The following is a 27,256-nucleotide window of genomic DNA, read 5'->3' on the forward strand; positions in this document are numbered from 1 at the left end:
TTGTAGGAAAAGTCATGGTTGGGTTTATTTCAACAAACATATTACATTACATTTGAAGAAACACAAAACATACATTTCACTTTTTGTTTGAATCAGACTTCTCTGTAACGTTAGCTTATCAGGTCTCAGCACGAGAGGTTTGTGTTTGCTGCTCAGTTAAACTGACACAATCTGATTTTTTTAAAAAGGTCCAAAAAGAATTCAGAAATCTTTGTTCCTTCTTCTTTGTTTAAGAGGACGCACACTGTTTTGGAAATGAAGTCTGTGTGTGTGTTTCTGGCTGTCAGGATGCTGATTTATACGTCTTTGTCTGATTTAAACATCGGTGATGAACATGAACGTGAAATAAACCCAGATCAGTAACAAGCAGAGAGAGGAGAGTCTGGGGGAACACGACGAGCGCGCCGACATGTCATCGAGATGAAGCAACAAGCTTTCACGCTGCATCGCTGTTCAGATATAAAAGAAGCAAATCTGGATTATTTCGTTCGCTAGAGCTTCACAGCAAACTGGACAGGAGATGATCGAGGATGCAGGCTCACGAGAAAAATGAAACAGGAATATTCACGGAGTGAAGCTGCTGTTCTTCACTCTTACTTAGCTTCAGCTGCAGATGGAAAAGTCCTAGAACCACCGTGAGGGCGCTAATGTGATTTTAGCGGCAGTTGTGACTTTGGCTTCCAAAGAAATTCAAGATAAACCCTCCAAAGGTTTAGTGATGTCACGTGTACGTGACGTGCATACTGACACATTTTGGTTCGAACTCGTTCTCCATTTCGCTCCGGTTATTAATGAGACAGACTGAGATGCGCAGCTTCTCCTACAGTTAAAAAAAGGTACATATCATTACTATCATACACTAAATGTTAACGTGGACCTATTCTTCTTCTCTTTAGTTTCTGTCGTATGTTTCCATGTTTATATTAAAAAACCGAGACACTCAAACGTCACGTAGAAGGACCCCGATGATGCGTTCAGGTGCTTCCCCCAGACTGTTCGCTCTTTGGTTGCTTTCTCTCCTTCGCTTCATTCGTGACACACACATAAACACACTCATTCAGACTGGACTTTCTCAGCTGGCGTTCAGACTACAGTTAAAGTGGGTTCAGAGAAGCTGTGTGTGTACTCGTTTTAATGGTGTGTGTGGGGTTGTGTTAACAGTCCCTCTGCAGCTCTCAGACCTGAATGTGCATCAGAACTTGTTTACGATGAGTCTGGAAGTCTTCAGGCACCGTGTCTGGAATAAAGAAGGAAATGAGCAGAAAGTTCATCAGTTGTCAGAGTCAGCAGGTTGTACTTCCTGCAGATACCGACTGAAAAGTGGACACAAGTCTTTAAGCCCTGATCTCATTGGGATTTTTTTTAGTTCTGCAGACATGAGAGGTAAAATGAATAGGAAGGACGATGGGTTATTAAATATTAATGCATGTGAGCTTCTAATTGTGCATAATTTTGGGCCTTTCCTCTGAGTATTTCATTTCAGGAACAAACACCAGCTCCACCATCTTGGACTGCAGGGGGCTCTGCAGACTCTGAGCTCAGCGGAGCAGAACTGGACTGCACATGGTCAGGTTCTGGTTAGAGCGGGTCAGCGTGGATCTCCTGAGCCAGTGTTGCCCCTCAGCCTGCTTGTAGATGAAACTATGGCATCAATTTGAAAATCTTAAAGACATCTTTATGGAGTTATCAGTGTGTTCACAAACCTTTCAGAAAACTTGACCTCTGGACTAGTAGATGCATGGTAACAATTTGAAAATCCTACATTGACTCGTTCTCTAGTTATCGTATTTACCAACTAGGATGTGCACCCTTTCTGTAGATCCAAGGAGTGCTGACAGTATTCAGTCAGCCTTTTACGGCCGAGGGGTAAAAATGATAGCAGGAGGATTGTTTAGATTAATAATATTTTTAAAAGTTCAAAAAAGCTTCTAAAATTCCAAAATACTGGTTCCTCCTCAATTATCACATTTACAAGCTTTTCAGAAAACCTGGCCCCCAACCTTGAGGTCGAGGTGACTGAGATTTTCAGTAGACATCAGCAGGGAGACGACAACGTTCATCAGCCTTTTACGGCCAAAAGTAAAAACCCTGCCTCACTACAGATTAGCCAATCTCCCATTCAAGATCATCTTCCTTCCTCTGGGCCAGTACAGAGGTGCACTGCACTTGTACTGGTGTAACTGTGATATGCGCTGGACCTGTGCGTCAAAACAGTGATCCTTTAACAAGTGTTCACTTTGTGGATGAAGTCACAACGAGCCAAATGGGACAACAGCTCCAAGTGGTGAGCAAAGACTAAGTTGGTGTAACAGCAGGGAAATAAAAAGTGTTCACATTTCACAGATTTTCACAACTCCATGAATCATCAAACTCTTGGGTCAGTCCTCACCAGGTTCCTGACAAGGTGCCTCTGTACTTGGGAACTGTGGACTCTTGAGCTGAAAACTGCTTGGTGGCAGCTGCAGATCCAGCTCTCATCAGTCGTGATGATCCTTGAAACAACGCTAGGATCCCTTCAGGACAGAAGCTGGTGTTTGCATGTTTGTGGTCAGAACGAGCTTCCAGGAAGTCATCCAGCCATGCGAGAAGATGATCTTGGATCAGTGGTATTTAAATCAGGCAAGGTTTTGGGATTTTATGGGCTTGTTTTAAGAACTTCTTGTATGTTCGGGAAAAACTGAAAAGTCTGAAGGTGAATCGGTGTCACTGGTAACACAATCGTCCACTTCAACACGGCAGTGACATATTAGCACCGTAAAAGGCTTATCAAAATATTCCAGGACTCCCCAGAAACAAATAAAACGACAAAATAATGCCAAGCAGGGTCGGCGGTCCTACCATTGCATCTGTAGCGCAGGTTGGACCAGATGATGTTTTCCTGGGAGAAGCAGAAGACACCGAGCCGTCCTCCTCTCATGGTGGTGTCGACCACAACGCCAGAGTCTGCCACCACGCGTGTCCCTTCAAACAGCTTTACCCTAAAACCACAGGAACACGGCGATGCTCCAGGTTAGAAGCCAATCATTCCTATGGATGAATACTAGCATCAGGCATCAGGCGAGCAAATAAATGATTCTCGGGTAAATGATCGGTAAGGATTGTAAATCCAGCAGCTTCAGAGATGAAAATGCAAACACTCCAGAAGATAACTGCTGTGATGTTTGGAGACAGAAGTTTCCTAAAGATAAACATGAACTCTGGAACGCTCCCGCAGAACCCGAACCCAAGCTTGAAATACAAGCCTGTTAGAAACCAAACATTGCTTGGGATAAATAATAGATCGGACTGGGAATTACGTGGATAGAGTGTATGAAGTAGGATGAAAACCTAATTTTCACATAATGTCTGTAATAAATAAGTAAACGGTTTTTTTCTCATTTTCTGAATATTTGTGCCACATTTGGACAAATCATCAGACGTACTAAGTTTTAATGAAACGATGCAAACAGATTGGAGGTAAAACCTTCATTTCTGCACTCTTTATTTTCAGTCACATGTCCAAACTGCACAGAAAGTCTCAGCAGCAGCTCTGAAGTACTGAGCTGAAAAATGCAAAGACAGAGTGCGAACAACCTGGGACTCTCTCTCTTTAACGACTCTCTGAAGAGACTTTCTGAAAACCTCCTCCTCCTCCTGCCTCGCTGCCTTTATTTCTTTGCTTTTCTCTTTCTCCTCCTGACCGGCTGAAGAATGTGAATCCAGACCTTTTTTTAATCTGCTGCCATTTCCAAAAACGTAAACGTTTTGAGAATCGTGACACTCACTGGAAGAACCAGAATCCGATCATTTATCCTTCAGTGAGCGTTGCGACACTGTAACATTTAATATCAATCAATCTAATATATACAAATGTATTACAGAAATAAAACAGCACGGAGGAAGAGTGTAACTTTGAGTCGATCTGCGTCAGGCTCACTTTTCGGTAACGTGACTCGAGGTCTTATCAACGACTGATTTAGCACTTCGAGTGGGTACAGTAGATATTTTACGGGATAAAGTTTTTCAGTGTGTCGCCGTCTCTCCGTATGATCTGCATATCAATGGTCTCGGAGGTGGATTCTTGCCAGGGCTTTGGTCGTCATGGAGACGAGTACAATGGAGTACCGGGGGGCCCCGAAGCCACAAAGAAGTTTCAGAGGGTGAAGAATGCAGTAAAGAGAAAAGAAAGAAAGAGACAGAAAATAGATGAGCGTGAGGGACACAGCTGCAGGCTGAGGGAGTACTACAGAGTACTGCAGTATCTGCACTTAGTATATATAATAAATTTGTGCTACAACATGAGTACTCACTGTTACAGAGTACTGCAGTATCTGCACTTAGTATATATAATAAATTTGTGCTACAACATGAGTACTCACTGTTACAGACTACTGTAGTATCTGCACAAGTGAAGATCTTTTAACAAAGCTGCAAGGTGTGAGTACAACAGAGTATATCGAGGCTACTGCAGTATTTGTTCTACAGATTATTCATATCTTTACTACAGCAGAATATATACTGCAGGCTTTAGTACTACACTAAAAAACAGAGTTAAAACCACAGAGCGAGAGTACTACATAGTACTCAAGTTCCAGTCCTGCACTCTGCATGTGCTATGGAGTACATCCAAATAAGAGTGTAGTACAGGATACTGTCACACTGCAGTATTTAAGATACTTTAGTCAGACCTCCCTGAGGGTCTGCCTGTGCTCTCACCTGATGTATCCCACCTGCGGTCGGTGGCTGAGCTGCCAGCGGTAGGACGTTTTGTCCATCCAGCCGGTGTTTCGCGGGTCCTTCCAGAGCAGCTTCACCTCTCCAGATGTATCTCCCGTGTGCCACAAGGCATTCCTCAGGAACTCACCTGGTCCGGTCCGAGACTTTACCGCCTGCAGGATGAACACAGGGAGAAAGTTCAGGGGGTGCAACGTCCTGAATGAGACAACTGAACTCTTCAAGAATGACCAGCAGGCATTACAACCTGCCAACACATGATGCAATACTGGTTTCTGCTGATTAAATGTGCATTAAAGGACAGTAGAAGAGAGTAGAAACCTTGAGCTGCAGTGCGGGCTGGGCCATGGCTCTGAAAGGTATGGATTGCCAGTAAGCCTGCTCTGTCTGTTTCCACATCACCACATAGAAGCTGGATGAATCCTGGTAGCCAAAGATGAAGCCAGCGTAGTCGTCGTCCGTAACCGTGTTGACGTGGAACGTTCCCTCGAAGTCAACGCCATTAAATGCCGTGTAGCCTGCAGACAAACGGAGGAGGTGATGATCTGCTCGAGGACCAGAGGACAGCTGTGAATTCTCCACTTTAAAGTGGAACTCGTACCTACGGCTAAACCAGGATCGCTGTTCATCGTCTGGACAATCTCCATACCCTGATGAAAGAGCATCGAGATCACACAGGCAGTTATTGTTTATAGCCTGAGACAAATATGGTAGTAGAGTCCAGCTGGTGCTGGAAATGAGCAAAATAGGCACCCTTGTTGTGCTTCCAGTCCACCAGAAAGAAACGTTAGTATCAGTTACATCTTCTTGTTAATGCTTTTACCGACTGTTTAACACCAATGGACAAGCGATTATACACATTTTCTAGTAAAGAACAGGTGGAGAAACAGTTGTACTTGATAACCAGCCATATTCACATAAGACTACCAAAGTTACCTGATTCAGCACCACCCAGTTGGGGTCAATCTGTGCGTCACCCTCCGGGTCCAGGATGACAGTCTGATAGGCTCTGAAGTCTGTCAGAGTGACCTCGGCACTCTCCGGGCACACATCGAACAAATCCATCACAGCGTCGTTATCAAAGTCGTTCTCACAGACATCTCCGATACCGTTCACTGCAGACGGACACGATGGAGCGGTTTAAATCTAGACCTTCGCAGGATTTCTATGAATAAAGTTACTTCTCTGTGCAGACGACACAGTTCTATTTACTGCCAGAAAAACACAGTTCACAGCTTTGCTACTGTTGACCTGTACATTCAAAATTCACTGAGGGTAATACCAACATTAGAAACACTTTGATGGCAAATACAACAAAACAACATGAATGTAGCTCCAACAAAAGACTTGTGGTAAACGCATCAGGGAACTTGGGCCACATCTGAATGCAGACATTACTACACCGATATGTAACCAGGATGTTAAAATCCTTGGAAACTAAAAGTATACATTTTATAATAAACTATTCAGTAAGAATATAAAAGTAATAATCACACAGAAAATGTAAACTTCAAGAGGTTAATTGTAACTAACCCGAGTCTAATTTTCTATCATATTTTCTGCTCTTTAAAAAAGAATAAATGGATGGTACACAGCAGCAGGTTCTGGTTGTTTAGCCTTTGTGGGCTTTTATATGATTGTTACCATCTGAGTCTTTCTGATTGGGGTTAACGATCAGTCTGCAGTTGTCGTAGTCATCGAGGATGCCGTCGTTGTCATCGTCGTGGTCGCAGTCATCTCCCAGGCCGTCGTTATCGGAGTCCAGCTGGGAGCTGTTGGGGATGTCTGGACAGTTGTCTCTGCTGTCCTGGTGACCGTCGCCGTCCCTACAGATGTTAAATAAGCGACCGTGTTTCGCCTTTAATGAGCAGGTTTCTGTTTTTAGAATTACTGTCCATTTTTAAACATGGAACTGTGTGCCCACTAAAGCCTGGCTATGAAAGTGAGTCAGTCTCCATAGACTTCAATATTTTCTTCTAATTAGAGGTGTGGCCAATTTTAGTGACACAGCTGGCTTGTAGCTCGAGGCTGTCATAAGACATAAGACTGATATACTGTATTCCTACCCTTAAATGTATGTTAATAAAACATACTTACATTTATCAGAAACAGCCTGTTTGACAGGAATTGAAACTAATTGAAAATAAAAATGAAATCACTTCAAACAAAGACATTTTCATTTTTTAATCTACAGTGTAATTTAGATCCAAAGTAATCCCATTTATTCCCAATTTCATTTACCTTACAATATAAAGCCCCCTCCCTGAGCAGATGGCCCCGCCCCTCCCTGAGCCTGGTTCTGTCGGAGGTTTCTTCCTGTTAAAAGGGAGTTTTTCCTTCCCACTGTCACCAAAGTGCTGCTCATAGGGGGTCATATGATTGTTGGGTTTTTCTCTGTATGTATTATTGTACGGTCTACTGTACAATATAAAGCGCCTTGAGGCGACTGTTGTTGTGATTTGGCGCTGAATAAATAAAATAACATTGAATGGATCCCATGAAAACTCAACTGCAACTAGAAAACAAGTTTACATCATTTTTTAATTTTCATTGCATTTTTAAATGTTTTATGGCATCAAAAAATAGAAAACTAAAATAGATCTGTGTGTGTGTGTGTTCCTGTCTAGCTATCTTTGTGAGGACTGAAATCTGCATTCTACTATACTTGTGAGGACACACTCACCGGTCCTCACAAGTTTGAAGGTGTTTTTGAGGCTCAAAATGAGGTTTTAGTGTCAGGGTTACAATTAGGTTATGGTTAGGTTTAGAGTAAGGGTTAGGCATTCATTTTTAATGGTTAGGGTTAAGGTAAGGGGCTAGGGAAACCATTATGTCAATGAAGGTCCTCACTAAGATAGCTGAAGGGGGTTTTGTGTGTGTGTGTGTGTGTGTGTGTGTGTGTGTGCGTGTGTGCGTGTGTGTATGTGTGTGTGTGTGTGTGTGTGTGTGTGTGTGTGTGCGTGTGTGCGTGTGTGTGTGTGTGTGTGTGTGTGCGTGTGTGCGTGTTTTCCAAACATACGTGTCCAGGTTGGTGTCGCAAACGTCTCCGACCAGGTCGTTGTCTACATCAGTCTGAAGAAGAAAGAAGACAGACTGTAACCTCTGACCTTTCTGCTATTGCTAGTTACAAACACAAAACAGTTGTTACTGAGTTATTTGTGCACACCGTGTTACACTGTCTCTGTTTACTGCTGAAACGCACAGAAATGCTGTTTTTACATCGAGCTGTTATTCATCAGCCGCCTCAGTTGTGAGTTGTTGGTGTGACCTTTTAATTCTTTTGACTTTCTCACAACTAAAAAAGTCACAACAACAACAAAGATGCAATACGCAAATACTTTTCAAAACATTTCTCAGCATTAACATTTAGTGTTTTTTGTTTGCGATTTTTATTAAAACAAATTTAAATTCCATGTGTGATTATTTATGTCCAATAAAACGTAGCGTGCCACAGGGCCTGAGTGTTTGTACCTGCATTGGGTTGCTGAGCTCAGGACAGCTGTCGCAGGCGTCTCCGACTCCATCTCTGTCTCTGTCTGTCTGCATCGGGTTCGGTACCTTTGGACAGTTATCCAGAACGTTGGGAATACCTGGACACAAAGCCATTCACCAGTCTTGTTTAATGGTTATAAATGGCATTCATGCAGCACTGTGGCTTCACCAGTTTGCATGTTTTTGTAAATAAACAGCCTTAAAGACAAACTTCTAGAGCTTAATTTGCTTCACAGCTCTTGTAGTTCCTGTTCTTTGTCTCTAGAGGGCAATATAGAGTCACGTGTCTCCTGCGAGGTCTGATGGCGGTTTCTAACCGTCTCCGTCGATATCCTGGTCGCAGGCGTCTCCCTGTCCGTTGTTGTCTGTGTCTTTCTGGTCGCTGTTGGGGACGTTGGGACAGTTATCACAGGCATCTCCGAATGAGTCGCTGTCCGAGTTCTGCTGGTCTTTGTTAGGAACCAAACGACAGTTATCCTGAAGGCCAGAGGACATGTCACATGACCACATCACAGCCACGACAGCCACTGACAGACGCATTCGCGGTCTCTAACCTCCACGTTTTTGATGCCGTCCCCGTCAGCGTCCTCATCACACTGGTCTCCGATCCCGTCGTTATCGGCGTCCTCTTGGCCAGAGTTTGGTGTGAACACACAGTTGTCCTGGTGGACAAAGACAGCAGGTAACACACACACATACATCACAGTCCAAATTACTTTTTAGAGTTTAATTACTAAATTAATCAAATGACCTATTATCAGTCAACAACAGCTGATCGCATGTGACACGATACAGTGATAGTGTCATATGTCTGACCTGTTTGCAGTGTTTGTCGTTGTCCATGCAGGGCAGAGAGCGGTCGGGATACCCGTCAATGTCCGTGTCCATACCGCACGTGTTCCCGTTGCCGGCCCAGCCCACATTACACTGGAAACACATACGTGACAAAACAGGATCATCCAGGTGATTCTCTGGTCTGTTTACATGAAACTGCAAATATATCTGAAAAACTAAGTACAAAGGCGTAAAACTTCTTATTGTAAAGACAACATTACGGTGGACGTCCACCGTACTTTATTAGCTGTTAATGGTTTGTCTGACCTTTTCCAACTTCAGATGAACCACCGCCTCATTTACTGACAATGTGTGCACCAGGAGGATGATTATATGCTCTAAATGTTGAGAACTTTGTGACAGCTCAGGACAGACTTGAGGCAATACGACCTTATCGGTGCTATCATAAAACCGAAGCTTTTCTTTCTGTTTAACTAAATCAAAAAGGTTAATTAACGCTTCTGCATTTTTCATTAGTTTTTATTTTCAACCCTAATCATGAGTGGGTTTGTTTTAACTCGTTATATCCATAATTTTGTAATCTATGTCGTATTGACAGAGGAATATTTAAGACGAAGCGGTATTAAAACACAGTATCAAAAAAAGATCCACCATTGAACAAGTTTGACCAAATTAAAAACACTAAACCCAAAGAAACGTCACGTATATATGTGTTGGTTTTCATTTTTTCTGGTCACTTTTCATAAAGCACTACTCCAAAATGCCACTAGAGGGCGGTGTGGATTAGTTTACATTGAGCTGAGCTCAGTGAGCTGTGAAGCGTGATGACAGTTAGTAGTAAACAATGCAGATGTAGTCGACTGTTTGGAAGTTTTTTAGGTTTGGTGTCATTGCTCCTCTGAGGAACATCATGTTCATAAAGGTAATTTGTGTGGAAACATGGATCGTTACATGACAGTTACATAAACTCGAAACAATCAGGTCTGATGTCCTCACCCTGCAGGCAACCTCTCCGTTCCTCTCCATGGCACAGTGGGCGTTGATGTCACAGGGGTTAAAGGTCAGTGCAGCACAGGACTTCCTAGGGAAGCATCCTGATGTTTGGTTACCGAGAAAACCAGGTTTACAGCCTCCACATTTGTACGAGCCCTGAGGAGAGAGAGAAATATAACGTAGCAGTTACAGCTGGATCTCCACCAGAGGGCGCTGTTTCTCAGCTAAAGCCCCTTTTCCAGTAGTAGCTACTCGGATCGAGTCGCCACGGCTTGCCACTGCTCGACTCGGATCGACTGGTTTTCCATTACAATCGAGTACCACCTGATGTGTGTGGTCATCGTCATAGCAACATGGCAGAGCATCCCGTGACAAAATTAGTATGCAACATCCAGTTAACAATATACCTGCTGCTCGGTCTGCGGCTTTTCGTCAAAATCGGGAACACGGCATTGTTTCTGTAGCTGCTTCTCTCGTTGTCGGGTTTCAAAAATGGCAGTTTTGATTTTCCTGAACGAGACGCTCTCATGACTCATCGAGTGACGCCACTAAGCAGCCAATTGCACACAGTCTGATGATGTCACCTTTTAGTACCTGCTCAGATCACTTGGAACTCCGGTTGAGCAGGTACTAATTTATTAGCTGGTACCAGGTACTATGACTATGGAAAACTGTGGCAAGTCCATCCGAATAGGTACTAATGGAAAAGGGGCTGAAGAGAACAACGTGCAAGTAAATTTATGTTCTCGGCAAAGACATCACAGGAATTTTTATCTGTGTGAAGAGAACAGAGATGTGAACTCACCACAGTGTTGACGCACACAGAGTTTGGCACGCAGGCGTCAGGTAGATCAACACATTCATCAATGTCCACACAGTCCTGAGAAACAGATTCAGGTTTTCAGAACACTTTTCTCTGCAGACACGTTGGCTCATCGTGCAGGAAAAGCACAGGTCGAACTGTTTTTCCACTTATGTGAAGCACGGCCAGAGTGCTGCTCACTGTCGGGGCTCATTTACAGGGACACCTGATGTACTTGTTAAAAACAAGTTTAAAAAACTACAAAAATGCTCTCTCTCTCTCTCTCTCTCTATATATATATATATATATATATATATATATATATATATATATATATAGATAGATAGATAGATAGATATGAGTACGCACACAGTGGTCATTTACAGTGAATTTTGCCATATGTACTCAAACTTTCTATTTTTTTCTATTGTTTCCGTTTATTCTTTTCTCCAAAAGTTATTTTTAATTGTTTCCAGCTGCATTTTCCTTTTATAAACACATCCAGCGCTCGGGCTGTAAAACAGTGTGAAGTCTGGATACAGCAGACATGCTGACACAAAACTGTATCCACCCATAAAGGTACAGTGAAAGAGAGAAAACAAGCACACCTTTGTGTGTGTGTGTGTGTGTGTGTGTGTGTGTGTGTGTGTGTGTGTGTGTGTGTGTAAGAGAGAGAGAGAGACCCCGGGACAGAGAAATAAATCCAGAGTTGAAGTTAAAAAAAAAAGAGTTAAACTGAGTGCCAGTGGAAAATTAAAAGTAAGTGCAGTCTATTGCCTGACCTGTTTGTGCGTCTTAGCGTAGTCCAGTCCAGTTCCTGACAGTGGCGCCCCCCACAGGCCTGGAGGACATGGCTGACAGCTGAACCCCCCAGCTGTGTTCACACAGGCTTGGGGAGAGAAACATGGCTGCACATCGCACTAAGACAGAGAAGACGGGTGTTACTGAAACACACATCTGGCTTTACAAACATATACCGTGTGTAGTTGTGCTTATTCTAAAGTGACAGCTTCTTCTTTTCCTTCTTTTCCGTATTATGTATGTACTATTCCAGTGATCAATGTTCAAATAATGAGGTCAGTTTATGCGAAAGCCAAAAGCCAAGGATTCATTTTTTCTACTCCTACATCTGTATGATGTCAGTAAGTGAGGATATCCCTAATATGGTCATCTGCCTGCTGTTTGTGAAGGGCAGCCAATCAGAAAAGATTTGATTCAAAGAAGGAGGAGTTAAAACAGTACGGTCTGAGAATAAAAACACAGAGCTGGAAATAGGCCGAGCACACCCCCAATGTGCAGTACTGGCATTGTTGTCTGTTGAAGTGTAGTTGCATTGTTACCTCATCAATGTCCCTGCAGTGTGTCCCATTGCCAGTGGTTCCAGGTGGACAGGGACCACAGGTGTATCCAGGGTAGTGCAGACTCTCCATGCAGGACACGCCTTTGTGACAAGGGTTAGGAAAGCAGCGGGAACGAGGCTCATGGAAACCTGCGACAGAGACGCTGAGAGTCAGAGCTTCCTCGCATTTCAAACTCAAACTACGAGGAGGACAAAGAGCACCGCCATCTCACCGCAAACCTGACACTCCAGGATGGTGTTCCTGATCAGAGACATCTCCTTCACCTGCGGACCATGACAACACACCAATAAGCTTTTCAGGTTATGCCACTTCTCTCCCTTTACCTCACTGTATTTGTGTGTATTTAAATTTATACATCTCACTCTTGGTGAACTGAGAGCTGAGCATAAAAGAAAGGTCCTCAGTTTACTGGTTGAGCTACGTCCCAACCCTCACCTGTGGTTATGAGCTCTGGGTAGTGACTGCAAACTGAGATCAGGGATATGTCACACAGTGGAAATTTGGTTGTATTGCAAGTTTTTAGTTTGTTATTTGACATTGTTTTAATCCACTGTGTACTGGCTGCGCATGGGATAAATTAGTTGATCATGGATGTAAAGATGGATGGATGGACGGACAGATGGTTGTATGGATGGATGGATTGACAGATGGTTGGATGGATGGATGGGTGGATGGACGGACAGATGGTTGGATGGATGGATGGATGGATGGATGGACGGACAGATGGTTGGATGGATGGATGGATGGATGGATGGATGGATGGATGGATGGACGGACGGACGGACGGACGGACGGACGGATGGATGGATGGATGGATGGATGGATGGATGGATGGATGGATGGATGGATGGATGGACGGACAGATGGATGGATGGACGGACAGATGGTTGGATGGATGGATGGGTGGATGGACGGACAGATGGTTGGATGGATGGATGGATGGATGGATGGATGGATGGATGGATGGATGGACGGACAGATGGATGGATGGACGGACAGATGGTTGGATGGATGGATGGATGGATGGATGGATGGATGGACGGACAGATGGGTGGATGGACGGACAGATGGTTGGATGGATGGATGGATGGATGGATGGACGGACAGATGGGTGGATGGACGGACAGATGGTTGGATGGATGGATGGATGGATGGATGGATGGATGGATGGATGGACGGACAGATGGGTGGATGGACGGACAGATGGATGGATGGATGGATGGATGGATGGATGGATGGATGGATGGATGGATGGATGGATGGATGGATGGACGGACAGATGGATGGATGGACGGACAGATGGTTGGATGGATGGATGGATGGATGGATGGATGGATGGATGGATGGATGGACGGACAGATGGATGGATGGACGGACGGATGGTTGGATGGATGGATGGATGGATGGATGGATGGACGGATGGACAGATGGATGGATGGATGGATGGACAGATGGATGGACGGATGGTTGGATGGATGGATGGACAGATGGATGGATGGATGGATGGATGGACAGATGGATGGATGGATGGATGGATGGACAGATGGATGGATGGATGGACAGATGGACGGACGGATGGATGGATGTACTCCCTGAAACATGAAAGTCTACCAACAGAAGACTTTTTCTCACCTGTCTGTCTGCCTCACCTGTTCTCTGATGTCCTGTCGCAGCTCTCCCAGGATCTGATTAAAGATAATGAGCTGGCCAATCAGAGCCTTGGTGTGGTCACCTGACAGGAAACGTATAGTCAGTGATCAGAAATCAGCTCAAATGTGATTATTGGTTTTGATTATTTGCATAAAAAAAAGCAAATCTCACCCAGGATGGAGTTCACCTCGCCGCTCACTGGAAGAGAAAGAATTCATCACTGTTTATTAATGTCACACAGGGTATAATTGATTACAGTTAGAAAATGATCAGCTGGAGTGTAAAGCTGCAGGAGAAACCAGCTCTCTCTGAAGGTCTGAGTGCAGAGAGCCACACTGAGTGAGATCTCAGTGAGCTGACCTGAGTTATAGGATGACGAGTCTCCTTGGAACGGGCAGTCAGTCAGAGATCCAGCTTTAGCAACGCTGCCCCCTAAAGCCATCATGAGGGACACCAAAGCCCCCTGAAACAAAGAAGAAGAGAAAGTGTGGAACAGAGCAAGAACTGTGAGGGAACCGTTCCCTTCATTTATCAAAATGTGTTCCTCACTCTCACGTTGAAGCTCAGACGCAGTTAAACTGGCAGAGGGCTGTAATTAGCACGCCCTTTAATTGGGTTTTTTCCTCATGTGAAGTGCAGACACTGACGAATGTTCCACTGGCGGTGCTGCCCATCACTGCTTTATTCACTCTCCTCTGTGCTCGTCCCCGTGCTGGCTCATGCACAAAGGCCCTTTCAGATGGGATTTATTTCTCTGAGGGAGGTGGAGTGATTTTAATATTACCTGCCCCACTTAGTGATTTTAATCCAGAGTTTATGCGACTCATTTTTCACCCCCTCTTTCACAAATAATTACCTCCTGCTTTTTCAGCAAACTGGCTGCTCGTCAGGTAATTTAAACCCTGTTCTTCTACTTCACAGTAAAAGTCTCATCTGTATTTCCACAGCCTGAAGCAGTGTCTTCAAAAATCCAGTTTAGTCCAACCAGCAGTTACCCCTGACACATCCTTCTATTTCAAAAACACTCATAATATTTCCTTAATCACTGAACAGATCGTTAATTTTCTGCTGCTCCAACCTGGAGTCGGGCGTAAGTCTTCTGCCCGTGTCTAATCTCCACCATCTCCACCTCTCTGGGCAGGGGAACCAGCGGCGGCAGGCCCTGGCTGGAGTCAGCCAGTCGGCAGTCAACATACAGCTCCATGTTGATGTTGTTACGCTGCAGGCCACCGACTCTCAGGATGATGGAATGAGTCCGTCCATCAGCCAGGTTAGCGTTCTGCATGTTCACGGTGTGGACCTTCCCGTCAGCTTTGACGTAACGAACCAGGACTGAAGAACCAGAAGAACATGGACGGTAGAACAAAAGATAGTAAAAGAAAGGAGAGGAGAGAGAAGTCGCAGTTGGAGCAGAAATAGATGGAGTAGAAGAAGAGGAGAAAAAAATGAACAGTTTGACGTTTGGTTTAAATGCATCATGATCACAAACACGGCATCAGGTATTTTATAGACTTACATATAAAGCATAGCTCTGTTTTTATAGGGTTTATATTAAGATAACGCAGAGCCGCTGGTTAGAGATTATAGATGACCACCTTGTAATTTGCAGTTTGATCTAACAGTGGCAGTATTAAGTCATTGCAACAACACCTATAATTAGACACAATAATGATACAGAAGTATCATGAAGGTTTAGTGTTAAGCGGCATTTTCTGTCACATGTCAGAGAACCAAGTCGGCCAGATTTTATTTTCATATATTACCTGCTGTAGTGCCATTTGTGGCAGCATTTTGAGTTGCTATATGTCAATACAGCCATTATATCCCAGATGTTAATAATATGTTTGCATTAAGTCCATAGTAACTACATAAATTACAAAACAAAGTGCAATAAACTAGGTTTATATTTAGTTGCATGAAATATTTTCCAAACACTGGAAATTTATTTTGAGTGTCTTTACATTTTTGAGATGCACCAATTTTTATAAACTGCAGGAAAAATGAAAATAAATAATTTGTGAACATTTTGCAAAAAAAAGCATCAAAATAAACTATTTCCAACAACAGTGCAGTTTAAGTCCTGAGCCTCCAACAAAATGACACAGACAGGCCAACATGACTCACAAACACCAGCAAACCTTCGAAAGGCCCCGCAGGGAAAAACTATGTTTCCCGCAAAAATGACATCACTTCCGATTTTGGCAAGTGAGGGCGGTCGTGCGATAGCTTGCGCTGACGTTTATTCCAACGTTGATCGGCTCGGCAAAGCGTGTTTCTCGATTATAATGTTTTTGTTGTTTCCAGCGCTTTTTATGCGGTTTTTAAAAAAAGACATTTCTGGAAGGAAACTGTGACCTGAGACAAGCTGAATGCGTGTTGCTTAAGTACGCTCCTCCGGTTTCATATGCAAAAAAATTAATTATTGCGCTAGCTTATGTGGCTGCAATTCTAACGGGATTTAGAAATAGTTACACAAATGGGCTTTAACCTCCTGGACATCACATTTTGGGTTATTTAGACCAAAAAACTCAATTTTGTTCTACAAGGGCCTGATATCCACTTACAAGAACATTATCCTGCTACTGTTCTATCAAATATTTTAAATGAATATCCTCATATGTGGCTCTTAATAAGGTAAAAATCTGGTAATTCTTTGTTTTTACATTCATCAGGTCCCAATCAGCCCAAATATCAAAGAGAAATTAAAAATGCTGCTGTGGGAGAGTTCGGGTCTCAGGAGGTTATAGAGGACAGCTCTGCAGATGAGAACAAACCTGAGAGATGTTGATGAAAGAAAAATAGAACTCATCGATATTAGACTGCAGTACTGAGCAAATATTAATCCAGTCTTTAACTCCTATCTGTCTTCTACACAGAAAGTGTTACTAAGATACAAATAAGAAAGTTATTTATGAGGGTCAACAGGAGGAAATCATCCACAGCTTACTCATAAAGACAGGAACTGCCCATGCTCTAATTTCTAAATGCTTTTGTTTGAAAGTAGGCGATCAGGGCAACGGTTCCGTGGATGAGAAAATGGAAGAAGCGTAACGGAAAAAATTAAAAAGAATAAACAGTCTGAAGGAGCGGATGGCTGGCAGCTCGCAGCAGCAGGAAGAAGGAGCTCTGCTGACCAATAAAAACATGAGAAGCACCAAGAAAATAAAACTACCAGGATAAAATAACTGTGGTGGCGTAAAGATAAAAGTTATAGTTGTATCTTATTTCTCTGTCCCACAGAGCTGCGCTCAGTTCAACATAAATTACTGTCACCAGAGAACCCAGTGCAGATTCATCCGCTGCTGGAAATAGTCCCATTATTGGCCTATTTTCAAGGCGAGGAGGCTCTCTGGAAAATTTGTGTGGATCATATTCAGACTAAAGCATTTTGAGACAGCTAAATCACGAGGTCAAAGGTCGGCCTAAGCCAAAACACAAACACAGAGTAGTTTATGAAACATGGAGTCTGATTACAGCAATCATGTAGTTAGAGCAGCTGCAGGCTGAACTCGCAGTCTGTCATTATCAGGATGAAGAAGATTATAAAACGACAACAGAACCAGATTCCTGTGCCGGCCCGGCGGAGACCAGCTGATCAGACCAGACTGCACCCGCCCAGCACAGAGCCACGTGAACGTCATTCAGAGCTGAACCATCAGAGCGCAGTGTTCAGTTTCAGCTTCATTAAACATCATTGAGCTCGGCGTGATTACCAGCTCTGTAATCAGCCACCGTCTCAGTTCTGCAGGACTCAGAGTTTCCACAGATCTTCAGTCTGTCAGGCTCAGCTGTGTGTTTGATGTGGCAGACATGCGTGGAGTCTGCAGGTTAAATGTGTCACTCAGTGGAAACGTCACATCTTAGTGTCTGCATCTTTACAGCCCATGTGCTCCTGGACCAGCTGATGTATTTTATTTGCCACTTGTGGGGAAACTACATCAGAATGTATCAATAGGTTCATATTTGATTTTTTGACAACAGATTTTTCCTCCATGTCTAACTGTCAGTGGACAATCTGTGAGAAATTTCTGCTGTTCAACCTTTATGACAGGTAAGAAGGAGACGCTGCACCTCGAGTGGACGTAGATGGTGACGTAGTCCTGAAGTTATATACATTTTCATCTATAGCAAAGACAAGAGGGCGTGCAAGAGACTGATGTCACAAACTGAAACCTGAGAGAGCGGCCTGTGCAGAACCAGAAATTCCAATACATTCAATTCAATTTTATTCACACAGTGCCAGATCACAAAGTCGCCTCAAGGTGCTTTATATTGTAAGGTAGACCCTACAATAACATACAGGGAAAACCCAACAATCATATGACCCCCTGTGAGCAGCACTTTGGCGACAGTGGGAAGGAAAAACTCCCTTTTAACAGGAAGAAACCTCCAGCAGAACCAGGCTCAGGGAGGGGCGGGGCCATCTGCTGTGATTGGTTGGGGTGAGAGAAGGAAGACAGGATAAAGACATGCTGTGGAAGAAACAGATGAACAAACAAGTGTGACGGAAAACTCTGTGCCCTTTCTGATGAGCTGTTTAGGTCAGAGTCTGACTCTGGGGAACTCCAGGCCTCGAGAGCCGGTGTCCTGCAGCTTTTAACTCATTCACTGCCAGCCATTTTCAAATCAGGTAACTCCCCACTGCCAGGGTTTTTGAGCATTTTTACTCATTTTTGAAGAGCCACAGAAAACTGTGTGTTATGATCATATAAACGCTGAACCTACCAAAATGAAGAACAGACTCTCTTCTTTCATCCAAAAAAAAAAAGCTTGTTTCTACCATTTTCCATTCTTTAGTAATCAGCTGTAGAAGAGAGGTGGGTTCCACCAAAAATGCCTGTTTTGACCAAAAAAAGGGAGAAAACGAGCTTTTTGTGAAAAATACATTTCAAGCAGAAAAGTGCCTTTGACACTAATATTTCTTGCTTTGTGACACCTCTAACATATAAAATAGTTTTTCACTTCTATAAAACAGAAATAACACTGAGAAAGGTTATGTTTTATCAAAACAATTTATTTACAAATATATGAAAAAATAAAATTCACTGACAAGCTGCCCGAGGTTGTATTCTGGCCCCTCCCATTGAAAAACGAAATTGACGTCTATAAACGTCAATGGCAGTGAATGAGTTAATATCACCCTGGGCCAACACACCTGAATTACATGATTAGTTCACTACCAGGCCTCCGGAGGACTTCAAGACATGTTGAGGAGGTCATTTAGCCGTTTAAATCAGCTGTGTTGGATCAAGGGCACATCTAAAACCTGCAGGACACCGGCCCCCGAGGCCTGGAGTTCCCCACCCCTGGAGCACAGGAAATTAAAGTGTAGTTTAACCTGTGGAATATTAAAGACTGCTTTTGTCCCCAGATTGTTCAGTGTCTCTCTGGTGAGTGGAGTGTGCAGGATGATTGGTGGAAACGGTGTGAATAACTCTAACAAGCCTGTCATAACGGTTTTTACTTCCTCCATCATCATCATCAGCTGAATGATTTTAATGAAACATCTTCAACAACAACTAAAACCTTTGCAGTGACCATCACACCTCCTGAAGAACCCCACAGAGTCTCGGGATTCCTCAGTGATCTGTGGAACCTCCTTACTGCTCCACAGTACGGTGCGTTACTCTCCAGGGCCCCGTGGGTTCAAAGGTAAAATAAAACGTTTCTGTCAGATGTCACAGAAACACTGTGGACCAGCTGCTAAGCTAAAGACGCCACATTTCCTTCCTTTCTTTCCTTGTCCTGAACCTGCTACGTCGACCCTCTTGGTGAGGTGTTTCCTCTCAGTGAAGTATTCGAACCGCAGCCTTCATGCTTTCATGTAAAGCTTTTACAGCTCTGCTGTTTCATTTCAACAAAATCCATCCTGACACTTTTGGGATCTGTGGAAAGTTTAAGATTTCCAGCAGAGTTTAAAATAAAGAGGATTTGGATGGTGTTTGGATCAGAGCTGGAGTCAGATGAGGGTGAGCTGCTACACGTCCACCAACCTTTGTTGATCTTCCCCATGATGGCGACCTCCAGGTACTTCCTGTTGTCCTGCTTGCTGTAGATGCCCAGCAGAACTCCTCCGAGCTTTGCCGGCAGCCTGAACGTGGACACCACGTAGATGTCACTGAGTGCGCTCAGACCACCAGACAGCTTCTCCACCGCTGCAACGCTCTGCTTCGAGTCCTGCAGACCCAACACGTCGATCACTGAGGAGCAGGAAAGAGTGCACACAAGTGTTTCGTTAACACGAGAGTCCGTTAGCTCAGAAACCTCAAAGAGAAAAAAGCTGAACTGGTTTTTGACTCCTGTTCAGATTTCATCAGAGACACCGTGAGACAAATCTGACACTCAAAGGACTCACACAGGAATCGAACCACTGCCCCAAACAGCCAATCAACGGCCAAACTGGAAATTAGAAATCATGTTGTAGTGACAGCTGTGGACAAAGACCCACCGTGTGATCGCAGAGATATCTCTGTACTGATTATCTTAGCAAAGATGCAGAGAAGAATCCTGTTTTACTTTCTCGTCACTACTAATTAATCCACATGTCACAGAAATGTAACTTGTATAAAAAGATAACCAACAACAACAACCATAAGTAAAGAATGACACAATAAAAACATCTGGTTATAACAGGCATCAAAACTAAGAAATAAAGCGATGAGGGAATTCGCTCATTTCCAGATGTTTTCGATTTGTTGAGAAAGTCGTCAAATAGAAGAACTTTTTTCTTTTTATTACATTCAACACCAGGGCAGATGTTTGGCAAGTCTCTTTTGTTTTGATCGTCGACAACATGAAACGCGTTAGGTTTTGGTCTCAGTTTCAGAACCTTTACATACAATCAGCACACTTTTAACATCTGGAAAAGTGCCGGGCGGCGTCAGGTCGATGCCAAAGCCTGGCAGCATATTTTAAGACGTTCTGTGGTGACGTAGAAACAGATACTGCCTCGAAATGATTGATGCTAAGGCTGAAAGTTCAACACTAAAAATCATAAACTCTGTGATCGCCTGCTGAGCTGTCCAAGGTACATGCCGCCTCTCTCTCCAGCCAGCTGGGATCAGCTCCTGCCCTCAGGACGCTCTCCAGAATAAAGCAGACATAACTGAAGGATAAATGGAAATCATTTAGAAAGATGTAGGAGACCCACCGTCGCCCCCATTTTCCTTAAAGACCATCTTTATTGGTTTCTTCTTCATTTTTTTTATTAGAATCATATGAGGATCTGAGCATCTAACAGCTAATATCTGACTTTCTTGTGACCTTTGCACGTTTAAATTAGACTCCAAGTCACAACAATACTGAGTTAAAGCTTCCTTTTTAACATCTGAAACTTCCTGCAATCACTCAACTGCTCAGACTGCAAAACGAGACAACAGATGCATTTCTGCACCTCAGCTGGATTTGTACAGACGCATGAAGGTGGTTTACATCTCCCCTCTTGTTCTCACTGGGTGTCTCTAATTGTTGCTCCTCCCACTGTGGATTTAACAGTGGTGATTTCAAACACACCAGAAAATTCTGGGCGAGGATCACATGAGTCAGAGCGGCTGCTGCGGTTTAATGTCACCGAGACAAATAGATGAGATTCCTCTGGGAGCTAAAATATTGTCTGAACATCGCAAAGGATGCAAGAATATTGTTCTTTAATACTTGACTCAAAGAAAAAACCTCGCCTGATCTAAGATAAATGGAACCTGTGCTCCATGAATGCTCTTTCGTGACAAATAAAAATACAAAAGTTAACCCGTATCCTTACACAGAATAGGCGTGGTTCAGGAGTACCTAAGAAATCTCTACCCTGAGTGAGCTGCATACGAAACCGATTAGGGACCACCAATGCAGGAACACAAAAGTGAAGCTGCTCAGCAGAACGGCTCTTTCCAAGCAGCTACGGTCTGATGACAGAAGGCGAGATAGAGATCAATCAGGGCAAGGGCCGGCTTGCCTTGATTGACACTAATCAGCACACAGAGCAGAGCAGTGTGCGAGGTGCTGTCGGCTATGCTGAAAGCAGTGACTCACTTTACCTGCTGATACATGAACCGACGCAGCAAACTTCAACGTGCAGCTTCCAGGTTTTTATTGTGAAACTAAGCTACGTTGGTGAGCTCGACTCAGGAAGTTTCTGATCAGTCCATCTGCTGAACACAAACACCACAGAGGAAGAACAACACAGACAGCTGATAATCCTGCCGCCCCTCCACCCTCACACCAGCCAGGATGTCTTAGTCCAATAACAACAGATGACTCCTGATGTTTTAAAACAAACCCCAACAATCTTCAAACTGGAGACTAGTGTAGCACCTGAACCTCCGCAGAAAGAGGAGTCAGCTCCATGCAGCCCGCAGGAGGGGGCTCAGACCATAAACATCTGGCTGGAACCAGTTTAAGCTCAATTTACTGGTTTCACAAAGGTGGCTCAGTGTTAGACACAGTAACAGGTCAGAGCATCACGCAGACACAGCTGACGCTAAAACTGATCCCAGTGCAGAGGCTTTAAAACGCAGAAGAGTCGTGAAACCAGCAGGCGACCCCACAGTGGCCACGCCCACCTTTCAGTCTGCAGACTTAACACTTGGTCCTAAATAAAGTCACTCCTGCAAACGTTAAACACCTTTTCTCAGATCACTTGACTGAGTACAGTTTCTTTTTGATAGTTTGTTGGTCGTTTCTTAAAAGCAACAGAATCTCTGCCTCGCCTCCAAAACCCTGTTTTCCATGTTTTAATGGTAATAAAGTATTTGTTAATAAAATGAAAGATTTAAAGATGATCTCTGTCTGCACTGGGCTTACGTCACAGAAAATGAATCCTTAGCAGACGGGGAACCCCTTTCAAGTCCTCGCTTTTAGTCCAAATCTCTTGCAGCTGTTTTCCAGAAGATAAAATTGAAAAGATTAAAAAAAATGTTGTTGGAAACCCAGAAAGTTACTATAAACAATCCCAAAGTGGAAGAAAGCAGTGAAAGCGCTGACACACTGAGGAAGCTTTCTTCTCATCAGATTGTTTTAAACACTTGAAAAATAGGAGCAGTGATCCTGCTGATCTATAACATCTGTTCCTCTTTATTAGGCCACTGTGAAGATGGTCTCTCAGCCCAGAGTCAGCAGAGGTCCGCACCTCAGTCCTGAACTCCTTGCTCGGTTTTTATTTGGTGTCTGTGTCTGTGTCTGTGTTTCTCTTTAGTCTGAGTGAATCTGTCCTCACAAAAAAATAAAATCATTACAATTCACCCCAATATGCAGCTGCTGTGTTTTATGTAACATTCATCGGTGAGCAGCAGCTGCTGTCACTGTGGATTACACAGCATGTGCAATATGGACACCTTTTGTGTTCTTTAATGTTTTCTGTATTATTCCAAAAAGGACTTTGGAAAGTTAGGTATGATTAAAAATCTGGATCTCTAAGACCACAGACTGTATGTAGAAGATGGACATGGCTGCCATGACATCATCCACTGGTTTTGGACTCCACATTTTAAAGGTTCAGTGTTAGTGACTTAGAAACGACCTCATTCAGTTATCAGCTAGTGCTAGCTGGCTCCCTTTGCCAGCTGGCTGCATCACTATTTATTACTATAATGGACTAATAACGCACTCAGCAGGACTGGAGTCTTTAGCAGGCACTGATGTTATTATCAGACTATTATTCAGATAACTAAACGCTCCATCATGGACGTGAGGCCTGAGGTGAGACCTTCGTCAGCTTCCACCTGCTGTTCAAACTTCCTCAGCAGCACACTTTGTTTCACAGAAACAGCATCCTGAGCCGAACACGTCCTCGGGATGTTTTAGACCATCTCACTCTGTCTCCGGTACTAAAATTTCTGACTTCAGGTGATCGACTGATATCTGATACAGTCTCAAGAACTTTTATTAAAGAAATAAAACATTTTAATTTGAGTAATTCATGAGTATAGATTAGTTTTTAATAGGTTTAAGAACAGAAAGGGAGATTTTACACCACCTGGTTAGAAGGTGTAATAATGAAAAGCTTATTAATACATTTAATATAAATGTAGAACACATTTACCTTTTTTCCATAAAATCGTAAGACCAACACTAAAACAGTATCAGTAATGATTTATTTGTTATTAATAAACCCGTTTGCTATGAACTCATAACCTGAAAGCTGGTCGTGCAATATTAGTAACACAAACCTGGTATTAACATTAATAAACACCATTTATTAAAGAGCAGTTTTTCAATGTATTTGCTAAGTTTGCTAAAACTGTAATATGAAAACTGGTAACGTGTAGCGTCGAAACAATATTAGTAACGTGCTCGGAGTTAATAAAATCAGCAGCTATAGTTAATGTGTCACTACGAAGTGTACTAAAGCAGTACTTCAGTGCAGTACTCGAGGATTACAACTACTTCCCATCCCGTTTTACTCGGTTTCAGTTACAGCATCAGCTGCAGGTTGGTTCGGTTCTCTGACCTTGGACGTCCGGTCCGTCCGGGACTCCCGCAGCGAGCTGAGCGCCGATGAGTGACAGCAGAACCGGGACACACCAACCCATGCTGGACCTCAAAGAACCGGCTCTGGAAACTTTAAACCGGAGATCCCGGAGGTACAGAAACCCGTGCAGGTCCCACGCGATGCTGGACTTGGGGGAACCGAAGGAGAACCGGAGGAGCTCTCCAAAGAAGGTCGGAGAAGCTGGAGGACGGAGAGGGGAGCAGGGGCAGTTTCAGCCAGGAGGAAGGAGCAAGAGGACCGAGAGAGCAGGCTGTATCCACACCGACGAACAGCAGCGGTGAGCGGTGAGGAGAGGAGCCGAAGCACCGCAGGACAAACCGAGCAACTGACGGGCGGGTTCACGAGCACAGCTGGAAACTGCTGCTGGCGCGCGCTCAAGTCGTGCGCGCGACCCGAGAGCAACAATAACAATAAAAGAAAATCAAATTAATTCAACTTTAAAAACAACAACAAAGTAAAAACAGAGAAAGGAAGTTTTTTTTCATAGGTTAAAGTTTTCTTTTCTTGAAGTGAAACATCTGCACTTCACTTTTTTGGATAACAAACAGAGAAGCAGCTCGGATCAGATTACATAACAGCGAATAAGGGGTCGAGAATCAGTTTAGTGCCTGATGGCTGCAGCTGTGAGGGCAGTAAACAGATCACTCCTCCATCCATCACAGCAGGTCAGAGGTCAGGTGTCAGAGGTCAGGAGCTGCCTCCCAGGAGCTCTGATGTCCGTACCACCTTTGTGTTCTGGGACCCTCATTCAGTCCTGCAGGGGGCCAGCTGAGGGTCCAGGGCCAGACTGTGACACCCCCGGGTGCAGGGTCCTTGTGTGAGTTCAGAAAATAATTTACAAGAAGAATTAGAAGAAAAACGTCCGGAAGTTCAGGAAGTGGACCTCTGTTGAATCCTTTTGGATGGCTAATGGAACTAGCTGAAAAAACACACATGGCATGCTGTGCGATACGTCCCACGTGTTTGTACTTCAGTGTCCATACGGATTTTATTAGCCTGATACTGCAGTGATTTGCAATTTAATTCAATTATATTTATACAGCGCCAAATCACAAGTCAGCTTAAGGTTCTTTATATTGTAACATAAAGACCCTACAATAGTACACACAGAGAAAAACCCAACAATCGTATGACCCCCTGTGAGAAAGCACTTTGGCGACAGTGGGAAGGAAAAACTCCCTTTTAACAGGAAGAAACCTCCAGCAGAACCAGGCTCAGGGAGGGGCGGTTGGGGGATCGTCTTTACAGGCTGAGACCTCAGTCTAAAGTCTGTGTGTGATCTCCAGCGATGGGCAGTAATGCATTACTGTAATCCGATTACTTTTTCAAGTAACAAGTAATGTAAGGGATTACTATTGCAAAAAAAGTAATTTGATTACTGTTACTTTCCCGTAAGCAAGCTGCGTTATGATGACATTATTTTATTTTATATGCAGGAAATAGGTTTAAATGTTAAACAATTTCTTCAAGTCAAAGACTGTTGAATATAATTTATTTTCTGCTTGATGCATAAAATTAAAAGTTTAAAAGTAATTAAACAAGTTTTAAAAAGAGGCTTTCCATTTGATTCAATTTTATATGACGATTAGGCATAAAAATTAGAATTGGGCTGAAAGGTCTGTTGCTTTATTACGTATTCAGGTTGTGTATCATGTTTTTAAAAAGTAACTAAGTAACTAATTACTTTTGATCAGCAAAAACTGTAAGTAATCAGTAAAGCAACTGGATTACTTACTTTTGAAGAAGTAATCAGTAATTAGTTACTAATTACTTTTTTAAGCTGTCTGAACTAAATTGTTTGGTTGGTGGGTGGGCGTGTCTTAGATGGGTGGGCGTGTCTTAGATGGGCAGGCTCTACTGAAGGATTCATGTGTGAAGAATTACTCAAGGCCAAGCTGGCACAGACTGAGAGGCATCAAGAGGTCGCAGGGCCCTGCAGCCAAACAAACACACATGAAAACATCCATGGATTCATGATTTTAATGTTTCTAAAGTCCTCATCACAAACATGACTGAACATGAAGCGCTGGAGGTTTCCAGGCTCCCGTCCTGATGTAAAGGAGAGAAGCGAACTTCAGTGAAAACGTAACGTGGGAGTGATTCTCGATGAAATCAGCAACACAAAGAAGGCGAGCTCTCGGTTTCTGCTGCGGTCCTCCCTGCATGCCTCCTCTCACGCTTTCAGACTGTTTGTTTCTGACTCCAGCACGTTGCCATGGAAACTCGTGTTTAACAGCAGGTGAGGGGAGGAAGGAAACGCCACCTCTCCACCTCCAGACCTCCGGCTCCTTTTTGCCTCCTCAGTCTGAAGCAGAAGTGTGTGAGGAGTGAAAAAGTGTCACACAGAGTTTGTAATTCTGTCTTAACTGCGTCTGGAGAAAGAATCCAGCTCCTCAAACTGCTTCCAGATCAGCTCATTAAGCCCAGCAGAGCAGGAGGGGGGGGGGGGGCACGCACGTTAACAGCACGCAGCACAGAAGCCAGGCCAGGATTCCTGTGAGGTGGCGTCATGTGCAGCTGTACGTCCCCGGGGTCCAGACCCGGTCAGGATGGGTGGAGTCTCGGGGCGGAGGGGTGGGTCAAAAACATTCATTTCTATTATCCTGACATGTGGATGTTGTCTGCTGTTGTTTCATTGTCCAGTTTACGGTAAAATCACCTCTCGTGACCTCTCGTTTCAGTCAGAGTGAGTCCAGATGATTCTTACTTCTCATTTTCAGCAACATGTTTTCATTCCTAAACTAGTAGAGTGGCTTAGCATGATTACCAGCTCAAACAATAATCCTTATTTATCTTACAGCGCACTGTGGAAACTTTATTCTGACTGGCTCAGAAGATTTGAACAGAAGCGAGAAGGGAGCATACTTGATCAAATAAACATCACGTTGTATTAAATAAGACCTTAAATTGCTGTTGGAGATAACAAACTCCATCAGAGGTCACGGAAATGAGCGGAAGAGTCACCGT

The 27,256-nt window shown here is 43.6% G+C and overlaps 1 protein-coding gene across 1 annotated transcript; it reads right to left on the minus strand.

Annotated features, from left to right (window-relative positions):
* thbs3a (thrombospondin 3a) lies at positions 1–24,719 on the minus strand. Its single transcript, XM_004571094.5, has 23 exons — positions 24,248–24,719; positions 19,800–20,006; positions 14,885–15,138; positions 14,167–14,269; positions 13,978–14,004; positions 13,806–13,888; positions 12,368–12,419; positions 12,136–12,284; positions 11,578–11,715; positions 10,799–10,873; positions 9,997–10,149; positions 9,022–9,132; positions 8,760–8,867; positions 8,523–8,682; positions 8,185–8,303; positions 7,733–7,785; positions 6,358–6,539; positions 5,650–5,828; positions 5,315–5,363; positions 5,035–5,231; positions 4,696–4,868; positions 2,839–2,978; positions 1–1,237 (listed from the first exon to the last, which is right to left on the minus strand). The coding sequence occupies exons 1-23, from the start codon at positions 24,327–24,329 to the stop codon at positions 1,176–1,178; spliced, it is 2,856 nt and encodes a 951-aa protein (XP_004571151.1). The 5' UTR covers positions 24,330–24,719; the 3' UTR covers positions 1–1,175.
* Positions 24,720–27,256: the final 2,537 nt, after the last annotated feature.

The sequence above is a fragment of the Maylandia zebra genome, linkage group LG11 (genome assembly GCF_041146795.1).
Source record: "Maylandia zebra isolate NMK-2024a linkage group LG11, Mzebra_GT3a, whole genome shotgun sequence".
NCBI classification, from domain to species: domain Eukaryota; kingdom Metazoa; phylum Chordata; class Actinopteri; order Cichliformes; family Cichlidae; genus Maylandia; species Maylandia zebra.